At 33.2% G+C, this 13,085-nt stretch overlaps 1 protein-coding gene and 1 pseudogene across 3 annotated transcripts; both read right to left on the bottom strand.

Moving 5' to 3' along the window:
* Nucleotides 1–2,660: 2,660 nt before the first annotated feature.
* LOC145789011 (uncharacterized) lies at nucleotides 2,661–7,162 on the bottom strand. Of its 3 annotated transcripts, none has more exons than XM_082896552.1 (7): nucleotides 6,824–7,162; nucleotides 6,494–6,608; nucleotides 6,212–6,382; nucleotides 5,652–5,762; nucleotides 4,383–4,492; nucleotides 3,854–3,937; nucleotides 2,661–3,039 (listed from the first exon to the last, which is right to left on the bottom strand). In XM_082896552.1, exons 3-7 carry the CDS (start codon nucleotides 6,371–6,373, stop codon nucleotides 2,985–2,987), a joined length of 522 nt encoding a protein of 173 aa, XP_082752678.1. In that variant the 5' UTR covers nucleotides 6,374–6,382; nucleotides 6,494–6,608; nucleotides 6,824–7,162; the 3' UTR covers nucleotides 2,661–2,984. The 3 variants fall into 3 exon arrangements, with proteins under 3 accessions (XP_082752678.1, XP_082752679.1, XP_082752680.1); XM_082896553.1 differs by having other exon boundaries at nucleotides 6,494–6,600; XM_082896554.1 differs by lacking the exon at nucleotides 3,854–3,937 and having other exon boundaries at nucleotides 6,494–7,162.
* Nucleotides 7,163–9,033: 1,871 nt separating this feature from the next.
* LOC114297711 (uncharacterized) lies at nucleotides 9,034–10,274 on the bottom strand (annotated as a pseudogene).
* Nucleotides 10,275–13,085: the final 2,811 nt, after the last annotated feature.

Raw genomic sequence — 13,085 nt, 5'->3', positions numbered from 1 at the left:
CCTTTTAACCTCTTTCTGCACGGATATATTATCTTTTAATTTTATTAAAGTTAAAATTTGAATTTGAGATTTCATTAAAATATATTTTATAATCTTAAAGGTATTAGGAAGAGAATTTAGTAATCAGAAAATTTACCATTTACTCAAAAGGTGAATTTTTAATTTTTTCTCATCTAATTTTGTGTTGTTTATAGGCAATTTTTTTAAAACAAAAATAAAATAAAATAATATAATAATTTATAATATGTAAATAATTACTTGAGGGAGTTGTCTCCCACCCTCCTCCGTTCTCATGATATTGCTTTTCTTTTTGTTTTATTATTATTATCATTATTATTGTTTTGTTTTTATTATTATTTTAATAATAACATTATTATATATATAAATTGTGAAGTGGGTTGCGTCGGCACCCACATTTGTTTGATTTATTTATTATTTTATTATGTAATATATATATATATATATATATCAAATAATGGTAGAAGGGTTAGGGGTGGAATTTGATCGGGCTCACTTCGAGCAACTCATATCTAGCTCGAAGTTTTTTTAGGACTTGGACAATAATATTTTGTAATCTGGACGGCCCTAGACAAATTTTTGATAAACTTTGATGCAATTGTCCAACTATTAATTTTGAAAAATAATCATAAATACTTTATACTGGGTACTTGTCTGTAACTGACAAATGAATATTAGCATATAGCATCCATCAAAGTTGACATGTAGATGCGAAAGAAAGGGCTTTTAATGATCACATAAATAACTATGAGAAAGATCCTTTTTGAAGAATGCTACAATTTAGAAACCACAATTGATCTATAATGACAGAGCAAGGGATTTGAGACTTACATTGTTGAGTTTGTAACAAAATAAGAATTGGAATGTAACATACCATACCACCAATTGACTAATTTAACCATTCACCAAAAATTTGTCTCATTCTATCTCAAATTGCCAAATCAACTAAATGTGTCATAATGCTCCAGTTGCCAATTAAGATATTGATGCAATTTGTGTTGTTTATATCCATATGGCAAGTCACTACATATCAAAATTTGAGATCTTGAGACGTATTTAAATCTATTTTAATTACCAAGCATATAGTAATCAAGACAAACAATTTGGCTTTGTACATGAACAAATTAAGATAATAAAACTTCGTTATCAACCAACACCTTTCTCTGTGGGTTCCCTTTTTTTGGCAAGTCCCTAATTACCCACTGTAAGTTAATGGGAGAACATAAAAGAAGTATGAAAATTCTGCAAAACATAAGTCAATTATGTAACCAAAACACGCCCCAAAAAAACCTAAAACAAATACAGATATATGCATGCAAATTTCTTAAGATGAACTTCATAAGCAGCGTAAAATCCTTAAAGAGTAATAAGATTATGCAAAGAACTTGTGAGACAAATGAGAAATTGGAACTAATCCAATGGTGGAAAATATTTTTCAGACACCTTTTCAGATGTATAGCTAAAAGAGGACCATACAATCAATACAATTAGTTTCATAATTGTAAGATGCATGATTCATAGGTTATGCATAACTTTGATTTTTGTTTTTTGTTTTAAGAAATAGAAAAATAAAAAACTAACACGGAAAAAGTTTGACAAACTATTTACAATTTTTGCAATTATTCTATGAATTCTTAAAAGCAAAGCTTTGTTCGTACAAAAATGAAAATGATAGGTGTTCATTGTTTTTGTTTCTGAGATACAAATTTCTTCTTCTTGTTTTTTTTTTTGAATATTAACACAAGTTGTTGCAGTTGCCCCTGGCCGTTCTACGTAACTGTTACTGCCACCTTAATTAAGTCAATTTTGGGTTGTCTCTTTTGGGTACCCTCTTCAAATGCAGTTATACAGCTGATGTAACTACCTTCACAACTCTGATTGAGACGTGACCCAATGCTCTACTATACCATCCAAATTGTTTAAGGTGGTGCCTGTAAAGAGGTTATGTGGAGGTTGATATACAGATATAGTTTGTTGTTGGTTTAGGCACTTAATGTTAATTATGCAACAAATTGGCATGTGTTTTCTGATTATGGACATTAAGTGGCTAATAATGTTTGTAATGTTTTAATCCTTAGTTTTATGTTTCTTCTTGTTCCTAATAAAAATAGAGAGAAAAAGAAGAAAAAAAGACAAGTCGTGCCTTGCACATGGATACCTACAACTCATCAAACATTGATCAATATCAGCTATGTCTAATGGCAGGAAATTTGAGTTTAAAAACGCCGCTAAAAGTCTGAAAAACGCTGTAAAATATTACAGCGACGTTTAATATTTTCATCGTTGATACGGCCGCCGCAAATAACTTTCCAACGTTTGAAAAACGTCGCTAAAAATATTAGACGGCATTTTTTAAAACGCCGCAAAATCTTTGACGCTCGTCCCACCTTCCGTCACAAACTAACGTGTGATGTCACGATGACGTCATTTAGTGGCGTTTTAAAAAAAAACCACCTTTTTTTTTTCCCAGTGTTGCTGCTGCAAGAATATGAACGTCATTTAGTGGCGTTTTTTGAAAAACGGCATTTTTTGTTTTTTTTTGTTTTTTTTCCCTGTGCTGCTACTGCTGCAAGAATATGAAATAAAATACCATTTTTTTTTCTGTGCTACTGCTGCTGCAAGAATATGAAATAAAATACCAAAGTTGGCAATCTCTGTGACTATATAGTTGCTGTAAAATAAATGTTATTGTGCACTACAAGGTTCATACTACAACTTTGGAAATAGAGTATACACCAAAAAATTTAACTAATTGCACATTTCATGAGATTTTTACTACACAAAATATATCACATTGATCTTCCAAAGTATATCACATAATAGAGATATTAAAAAGCCTTTCTTGAATGACAAACTACAACTGTAATTATCTACAAAACAGAGACAACTTATTGTACGAAACCGATATGAGTCCTTGTGGTGTTGCAGATAACTTGATACCAAAGACTGCTTCAAAAGAGACTTGCTTAAAGGAACTGATTGAAGCTCTCAACAAAGCCAAGGGCAGTGCAAAGTTGAAAACTGAGAAAGAAGCAAAAAACAAAAAGTTATCATCAAAAGTAGCTAAAAAATACAATCATATATGGATGTAGATGATTGAAAGGCTAAGGAAGGAAAAATAAAAGAAACATTGATGGTAGATGGTAGATTGTATGTTTTTCTTGTTCCTTACCTCTGAAAATAAGAAAGTATAAATGTTGTTTAACTAATGTAATGATGTAGCTCATAAGCTAACACGTTTATTAGGATGCATAATATCTACATGAGGGTTTTGAATAACTTCAAAAAATACAGGTAATGTCACCTAGTGACAGCTACTGCTACATAATGAACTTAATTTAAGGAAAGATCATTCACAATGGATTTGGGTAAAACTTTGACAGGGGAAAAAGAAAAGGAAAGAACAATGTGAATTAAATATAACCTCTCTTTTTTTCTTTTTCTTTTTTCTATTTCCCTTTCTTTTTGCAAATTTTTGCAAATCCTATCCAAATCCATGATCCAAAAACAACACAAGGTTTTTCCCTCTTTCCTCCTACACCATTCATTGGGTTATAGGTATTTCAACCAAAATATTTGTATCTTTTTATGAAATAACAGATTCAGACAAGCCTTGCAACAATAAAGCTCATGAGACCTTGCTGACATCTAAAATGACACAAGCAGAGGATTCTTGGTCCACCAAGGCAATTGAAAACACTGAGTACTAGAATTGGAGATCCATGATATATTATTTCCAAAACACTAAACACAATTTAAAAAAAATTAAAATTAAAAAGAAAAACATCAAATGTTATGACAACATGGCACTGCAATAATTGACTATTTACACTACCTGTTCAGAGCCTTCCCAAGATCTGCACAAAGAGATCGAATATATGTTCCGTTTGAGCATGTCACCCGGAAAATCAAATTTTGTCTGCGATAAATAAGACAAACTTAAAAAAACAACAAGATTATTGCTACATGATAGTATGTAGCATATCAACTTCATCAGTCAATGTCCTTTGTCAGTTCATATAGACACTTTTCCTAATATGCATAAACCATACACATAAATTATATCTTTGTTTCCCACCAATGAGGGAAAGGTTCTCAAAAGTTCCTGAATATTAATTTATTTTCATTTTCAAACTGTGTTTGATCTAATTCTCAAAGGGTAATCACCAATGTGAAATTATTTGAGCACAATTAGCATGACATTTATTTGTTTTTATCATTGAAAGAAAGAATTGCTAGGATTCAAAATAAGATCCATCTCAGGCTAGCAGAACCACCATATAAAAAAACCCACAATTAATACATGACAACATTAATGTGATAAAATAGGTTATACAGAAGCAACAAGCCGAGCTTCAGACAACCTGTTATCTAAACTTCGCTTGATATCAAACTGGAAAATTAAAATTCGCCTCGGTGAAAGTTCAATGCTTTCTCCTCTTCTTGCTTTTTCATACATCTTCTCACCCCCAACCTATCACAAGGTGTAGAAACATATAAGCAATCATACAACCACACAATGCCATTTCAATACCACATCATTGTCACACATAATTCTAAGGAACGTGAAGGACAATATGAATTATATATCTTACAAGCAATAATTACAACCTAAAAATCTGTGAGAAATGTCCTATTACATTTATGTGCAATTTCTATTTTATGTGCCATACCATAGACCCTATGAATAAATAAATAAAATGTTTTGATTATCAACCCTAGTTAATGCCACATGAATGTGTTTCATACATTTTCTTCTCAAATTTTAGCCAAAAAGAACACAGCTGAATTCAGGTTTGCATTCATGTTTGTATCTTACACCCTTTGACAAGCAAAGGGTCTGTGTGTGTGCTTTTTTACCATTTTTTGTTCTTACTGTTTTCATTTTTTGGTTATGTATCAATACTTCATCTCCTTCATGCTACAATAATGAGGTCTATATATCCAAGTAAACGTGAAGCAAAGCAACATAAAAAAAAAATTCTATTCTTCTCTATTTAACACTCCTACTTGAAATGCATTTTGACTTTAGTGCATATCTAGTTTCAAAATGGTAGTGTGCATGCTCCCACCCTTGTGATGTTGCATCCAAAAGGTTCACAAATTGTTCATGTAACATAAAGTCAAACTTAAGTAACTAACCTATATGTAACTATACTTAACTGAACCGTGCTATAGGCAACCATCTACATCCACATACTGTCAAAGTTCAATTATATTCTTTTGGTTTTAATACAATATAATATGCAATTGATGCCAAAATTTAGTCTCAAATGAAGTAACTTAGCTAAATGTAACCTCATTACAACCATATGCACTATGCATGATCATCTACATCAAAATACTATACAAGCAATGCCAAAATTGAGCCAATATGAAATCAACACAAAAGAGCAAGAAGAAAGTTATATCTCAAAAATACCTTATTACACCATAAGCAGGGACAAAAAAGGTTGAATGAAAAAATCAAAAGGATAAGAATGAAAATAACTCTTATACTAGTACTTCAGTCCCATATTCATCCAGCAAATTAAAAACCTTTATTACCAAAAGTCAATAGATCAATCCACTTACTTTCATTGTATGACAAAACTCATTTGGAACTGATTGTAACAAAATGGAGGAAAACTTACTTTGATGGCAGAAAACATTGGAGGAACTTGCCATATCTCCCCACAAAAGGATGTAGCAGTTTTCTTTATGTACTCATCTTTGATGAGTTCCCATGGCTCACGTTGGATGACCTGAATAAGAGGGTGGTGTAAGATTAGAGACATTGAAATGGAATGACAAATTTTTCAGGACAACAATTCTATAAAGGCAACAAAAATGTAAGCCTCATCCCAATAGACGGTCAATCAGCTTACAATGATCCAAAAATACATAAGATAGAGTGGCCTTTTATTTTATTTTTTTGTGTCTTTTGTGTTTTTTTTTTTTTTTTTGGATCATTTCATTGTTTCTACATATAAACTAAAAAAGTCTATGGAGATCAACCCAATTAAAACCATATTTGAGGTTTCCAAAGAACTGTTGTCCTTTTATCTAATTTTTTAAATAATACTCCACCTCCTTGGAACATGAATAATTATAAATGGATTCCCCATCATTAGTTTCTTTTTGAGAGCATGCAGTTGCTAGGTTTCTATTCTGTGTCAGGTTGAAGGAAAAGTGCATTGAGTCATTATCTCACCTCAATTCTAAATTTCTGAATATGACACCGTTTCTTGAATTCCAAAGGGTCAACACTATAGCAAAGAAGATGGTCTCCCAAATTGCAGTTACGTTCCAAAATTTCATGGTTTTCCCCTTTCAAAATTAAACAATCCTTCGATTCCCTCGAGATAGAGCTCATACTTAGACTCTGCAGAAGATTATTCAACACCTCATGTTCCCACTGAAAGAGATTTATCCTAAAATCTAGTTTCCAACCACTACCATTTGACAATGAGAAAGTAAAGAATCAAAAATATACCTGAGATATGAGCAAGAGAGATCAGCTAGAACAGACCAATTTTGGATTTTGGATATGCGATTTGATGAAGAACAGATCGATTTTGATGAAGAACAGATACACAAACACTAGCAGTCTCAACAAGTTAAAAACCAAAATAAATTTAAAAAAAACACACAAACACTCTAAATAACAAAATCAAAGATGATAATAATATTTTCTAGTTTTTGTGTGTGTGTGGAAATGAAGCTAGTGCATATAAATGTGTGTATATATAGGTAAGTAGATTCAAATAGAGAAGTAGGTGAAGGTGAATTGAGATGAATTAGACGAAGAGCGAGATAAGTGAACCATTGATGAGGACATGAGATCGGCAGTGCTTGCAGTAATAAACGAAGAGATCGGAGTCTGGACCATCTGGTGCGGCGTTCTCACTCGATTAGCCTCGAGATCGATGAAGAACAGAGATCGTTGCGATTGATGAAGAACAGCTAGAGCAAATTGCTGCGGTTGAGTTCTGTGTGTTTTAGCTTCAAATTGAGGGTTGTTTGAGCTTCGATCAACATTGATGAAGAACATACAACACAAAATCTGCAATCGAGAGAGCCAGAGAGAGAGAGAGTGTGTGTTTAAGCTTCAACTTGTGGGTTGTGGAAGAGGTACAGAAAGTGAGAGACAGAGAAAATGAGAGACGGAGTCTAAGACGGTGTTAATAAATCGACCCAATACGACGTCGTTAACGGAAATCAAAGACAACGTTTTGAAAACGCTGTGTTTAATGAATCTATAATGGCGTTTCCATAAACGCCACAAAACAAACGTTGCTATATGCCGTTTTTTTAGTAGTTAACCTTTTTAGTCTTTAAGTATGTGATTTGTGTCATTTTTATTAACAATGTTTAAATTGTGAAAAATGTTTTAATTTGATCACCTAACTCTGTTAATCGATGGTGTTAAAGCTAGGGTAAATGTGGCAATTCAATCGGAACAAAAAGTACATTTGTAATAAATACTAGAGGTGAGTGCAAACACTATACATTTGTAATTTTATTCAAATTTTTGGATAGCTTGAAAATTGAGGAAAATTGATCAGTAGTTTTGAACTGTTTAATGAAGTAAAAAATACATGTGATAGCTATTGGGTGAAAAGGGATGACAATTATTGGGTGAGAATGATATTCTTGAAAAAATAGAGAACTTGACAGTGGCTAACACCAATTTAAGGGGTTGTTTAGGGTATCCTAAATAAGTGCGCTTTTTATCTTTTTGGACTAAAAAATTAAGGAAGAAAATATGGATGTTTGGGTTAACTTTTTGACTTTTTATGGAAAAATGTGTAATAAAAAATTGTAAAAATTGATTTGTAAGGAAAAATTAGGATTGAAAATTATGCAGCCGTAATTGTTGACTTTTGGTGAATAGTGTTAACTTTTTAACTTTTTGAGTAATTTTTTGACTTTTTAACTTTTTTACAATATGCCAAACTTGGCCTAAATATAATAGAATAAATATACTAGAAAAGTGAGCATTGAAATCAGCAATTATAGAATCCAGTTTGTGGTCAAAATGAAAGGTAGTTCGGAAATAAAAAAGGATTATTTACTTGGAGATTCTTAAATTATTAAGAAATATTATTTCAACTTTTTGAACTATAAAAATATATAAATGGATCTCCTAAATTATTAGCGTGTTTCACTTTGACCCTATCTGTTACTGCATTGACATTTTTTAGACGAAAATACTCTTTAACACTATATAACACACTCAAGAACACTTCTTTTTAATTTTAGTCATTTTTTTTTGTTTTATTATTATTTTTAAATATTTTTTTCTATAAAACATATTTATAAAGAAAATTGAAAAAAATAATAATAAAACAATAATAATGAATTAATGCTTATATTTAAAAAAAATAAAAATTAATAATAATGAAATTGTAAATATATAGAATGTCGAAGGGTATTTTCGTCTAAAAATATTTAAAAGTTTGGTTTAACTCACGATGCAATAATAGAAAGGGTTAAAGTGAAACATGTCAAAAATTTAGGAGATCCATTTGTACAATTTTATAGTTTAATCAAAGTGATATTTCTCAATAGCTTAAAATGTCTATGTAAATAATCCAATAAAAAAAGTTATGACAAAAGTTTTCAAGATTAATATAGATATGAGTTCCTAATTTTGTGCCCCTAATTTCACCTCTAATGACGTGGCCTACTCTCTTATAAAGCGATCCAACACTCCTCTCCCTCTTATTTTTAGCCTTTTTAATTTCATAGCATTAGAGATAAAATTGGAGGAACAAAATTAAAGGGATAAATCATTATACGATATACTCCTATGCCTCACCTTTTCCCCTTTTCCAAAACAAAGTAAAAAATTTATTTTATTTCTCATGTAATTCACTGCAAGTTTCCAAGTGTACTGATTAGAGAAATGCTAAATTTTTGAAGTTGAACTCATGCAGTATAACCCCCCATCAGGTAGCATACAAGAAAAGCTATATATATATTTTTAATACCAAATAAAACTTTCTTCAAAATTCGTAAAGAAGCCTTGATGAATGACCTTGAAGCCATGGCATACATTTGATTCAACAAATGAATTAGTAGCTAGTCTTTCATGAGTGAAGGAAATTACTACTACCTCTAAAGACATCAATTTGTCATATAGTGAAATGGTAGAACTTACCACAAATTCACGATGCCATTTCTTGATTTTGTGTGTTTGCTTTGTTCATCCAAACACCATTCTCATCACACAGGAAAGAAATGAGAGCGGAACATTCTACTTTCTCGAAGTAGATCACATTGGGAAATAATCTCCTAAGGTCCATCCAAGGCATCTGGAAGTCACTCAAGTACTTCAATTGCAACATCTCAATTGTGGTAGTTGCTATTTGGTTTAGATAACACAATAGTCCTCCTCTAATGTGGAGTTTCTTCAAGTTCTTCAGATTGCCAGACAACAACCAATTGGGTGTAACCATTTCAGGGAAACACTCAAGCTCTAGTTTTTGCAATGAGGAAGGAGGTTCCGTCTGGATAGGAAGTTCCAAATCATGCTGCTCGGTGAACGATCCTGTCAGTGCTCTTGTTAGATTGGCACGTGGTTGTGGCTGTGGTTGTGGTTGTGCTTGCTTAGATGTGTCGTCTCTTTTGCCTTGTAAAATGCATCCTAGCCAGGATATTTTTAACTTCTGCAAAGTTTTTAATCTTTGTAAATGACGGAGCTGCTTACTTGTTGGGAATTCTTTCATGTTGGTGTGTAGGCTCAATTTTCTCAACTTTGACAATTTTGTCAAATCATCGATAGTACATGAGTGTTTGTCATCGGAATCTCCAATTATAAATCCCTTAAGTACTTGGAGTTCTAATAGCTAACCAAGTCCCTTAGGCATGTGATCTAAAAAGTAACACTTAGATATGTCCAAGTGTGTCAAACTCTTAAGTAAACCAATCCAATCTGGAACCACCTCAAGATTGTGACAGGATCTAAGATCTAGGATCTTGAGAGTAGTCATTTCTGAAATGAATTGGGGAAGCTCTGTAATTAAAGAAATTCCTCGAAGACTAAGAAATTGCAACTGTTTCATATTCTTCAATGCATTGAGATTTTTGATGTCTGCGACTTCAATGTGATGCGTGACTGAGTTCTGCCACCTTCCCAAGTAAACAATTTTAAAATGGGTGAACTCCGAAAATGGTTCAAACCTGTCATTAATAATAGCCTCACCAACATTGAGGAAGCATGGATGCTCATACCAAGCATATTCAGTAACAAATCGAGTATCCGAATCCATAGTCCACACTGGTCTAAAGTAAAACTTCTTTAAAGTCAAATGAATGAAAGGGCGCATCCTCTAGCTATCCACAACCAAGCCAGAATTTTTGTAGATAGGCTCGATGAAGCCCTTTGCAGTAAGCTCATCCAACAACTCGTTGCCACAATCCTCTGCTATCTTCGTCACCGCAATTTCTTCTTCTGTCTTTCGGTCGATTGAGATTGTCGGTACAAGTCCCTCTTCAATCCACCAGTAAATCATAAGCTTTTTCTTTATAGTAACCATTTCTGGGAACATCAAGAAAAATTCCAAGCAATATTGTAGTTTCACGGGGAGGCGATGGAAAGATACATCGACATGTTGAAATGCAGTGGTGTGATCAAACTTTGGGTCCTTGTACAAGCTGTGCAAATCACCGGCCTTGTTTTCATCGACTTGGTAGTTGTTGGTGCTACTGTTAATGGATCCATCCAACCATGGATTCCGACGTGGTTTGGAATAATCATCGTATTGGACTTTAATAAACTTTAAGGGAATCTGGGATTTCAACTTCTTTACGACCTTTTTCAATTCGCCAAGTTCTCGTGTATCACTCCCTCCTTTTCTTGGTTTGAGCTCCTCAAATTTCTCACAGGCCTTGTTGATTTGCACATTCATATGATCTATGTACTTCTGAACCTCTACCATGGCCTCTTTCATGAAAATAAGATCTCGACCAATCATGTTAGTGAGTGCAGGATCTCCACCTTAGTAGTCGTCATTATTTGTGGTGGTGGTGGTAGTAGCTTTGTGGTGGTCATTGTCAAGTGGATTTGGTTGGGAGATACAGCAGCCCATGGCTTTCACTACCAAAAGGGTGTGTTGAAGTCTTGGCTAGAGAGAGAGAGGCTGAACACGTTTTTTCTTTGATGATCAGGGTTTCAAAGAGAGATGGATCCTCAATGAGAGGCAAATGAGAGAGAAGAAACGTTGTGAAACCATAAGAGAGAGAGAGAGAGAGAGAGAGATGAAGTGTGTGTATGTGAGAGGAAGAGAGAGAAAGACGCCAAGTGAGACTGAGAAAAGGTGCAGAAGAGATAACGAAGGAAGGGTGGCCGACAGATGTTGGAAATCTACCAAGACAACAAGGGTTTGGCATTGGTCCAGTCCAAGATCGGATTGGACCGTGCTGTTGGGCCTGTGGGGACCCACCACAGGTCCCATTTTGAAAATCTGAACCGTCAATGTGTAGAACTCGTCGAGTACTATATGCTTGTAAAAAAACATGTTGATCGGATATCGATAGCTATGTGATCAAATTAGTTTTGTATAAAAAAAATGAACGGTGAATAAATTAACGGTTAAAAAAAAACTGTTTTGATCACATAGCCATCGATATCCAATCAACGTGATTTTTTATAAACATATAGTACTCGACGAGTTCTACACATTCAACGGTTCAGATTTTCAAAACAAGACCCGTGGTGGACCCTCATGGGCCCAACAACACAGTCCAGTCTGATTGTGGACTGGACCAAAGCCAGACCTTGACAACAATTGATGAGGTGCGGGGAAGAAATATGGCCCACCAGCTGGGACCAGGTTGTTGAAACCGCATTCTCTCGGCAGGTTTTTAGATCATGCTTAAATATAAATTTGAGATAACTTGAGGCGTGGAGTTTATTATGAGTTTCATTTTAATTTATAGAGTTTATTATGAGTTTTATTTTAATGATTTAAATTATTTATTTTGTAAGTTTTTCTTATATATTATTTACAAAAAAAATTTAAGTTGATCCGATAATTATGATATTTTTATTTTATTGTATTTGTTTTAAAAAATAAATGGTCTATTTTTAAAATTAAAAAAAAAACGTACTTGTTTCTTTTTTCAAAAATAAAAGTGATAAAATAAAAATATTACAATTATCGGTTCAACTTAAATTTTTTTTTACATAAATAATATATATAGAGAATCTTACAAATTAAACAATTAGGATCATTGAAATAGAACCGTAATGGATTCCATGGAGAAGCCCAACCCTTCTTTTAACAATGTGGAGGAAATTTCACAGTCTTTCGTGAGAGATGGAAATTACTATATCAACTCTCAAGATATCAATTTGTCATATAGTGAAATCGTAAAACTGTAAATTCAGGATGCAATTTCTTGATTTTGTGAGTTTGTTTTGTCTATTCAAATACCATTCTCATCACACGGGAAGTAAGTGAGAGCGAGGCGTTCTACTTTCTCCAAGTAAATCAAATTGGCAAATGATGTCCTGTGTTCCATCCAACTTATCTCTAAGTCACTCGAGTACTTCAATTGCAGTGTCTCAACTGTGGTAGCAGCTATTGCACCTAGATAACACAATAGCCCTCATCTATTGTAGATTTTTATTTTTATTTTTTCAAATTTTTTAGATTTCCAGACTACAACCAACTAGGTGTCATGATCTCATGGAAACACTCAAGCTCCAGTTTCTGCAATAAGGAAGGCAGTTCAAATTGGAGAGGAAGTTCAGAATCATACTGTTCAGTGAATGATCTTGTCAATGCTTCTGTCAACTTGGCGCATAGTTGCAGTTGTGGTCATACTTGCTTATGTGTGCTTTTTGTTTCACCTCATAAAATGCATCGTGTCCATGATATCTTCAACTTTTGCACGGTTTTTAATCTTTGTCAATGATGGAGCTGCTTATTTGTTGGAAATTCTTTCACACTTGTGTACATGCTCAATTTTTTTTAGCTTTGGCAATTTTGTCAAATCATTAATAGTACGTGGAAACTTTTTGTTCTCAGAATCTGGAATGATAAATCCCTTTAGGACTTGGAGTTCTGATAGTAAAC

Source organism: Camellia sinensis, chromosome 11, assembly GCF_055761805.1.
Source record: "Camellia sinensis isolate YWXY chromosome 11, ASM5576180v1, whole genome shotgun sequence".
Lineage (NCBI taxonomy): Eukaryota > Viridiplantae > Streptophyta > Magnoliopsida > Ericales > Theaceae > Camellia > Camellia sinensis.
This window is presented reverse-complemented; position numbering and strand designations above follow the sequence as displayed.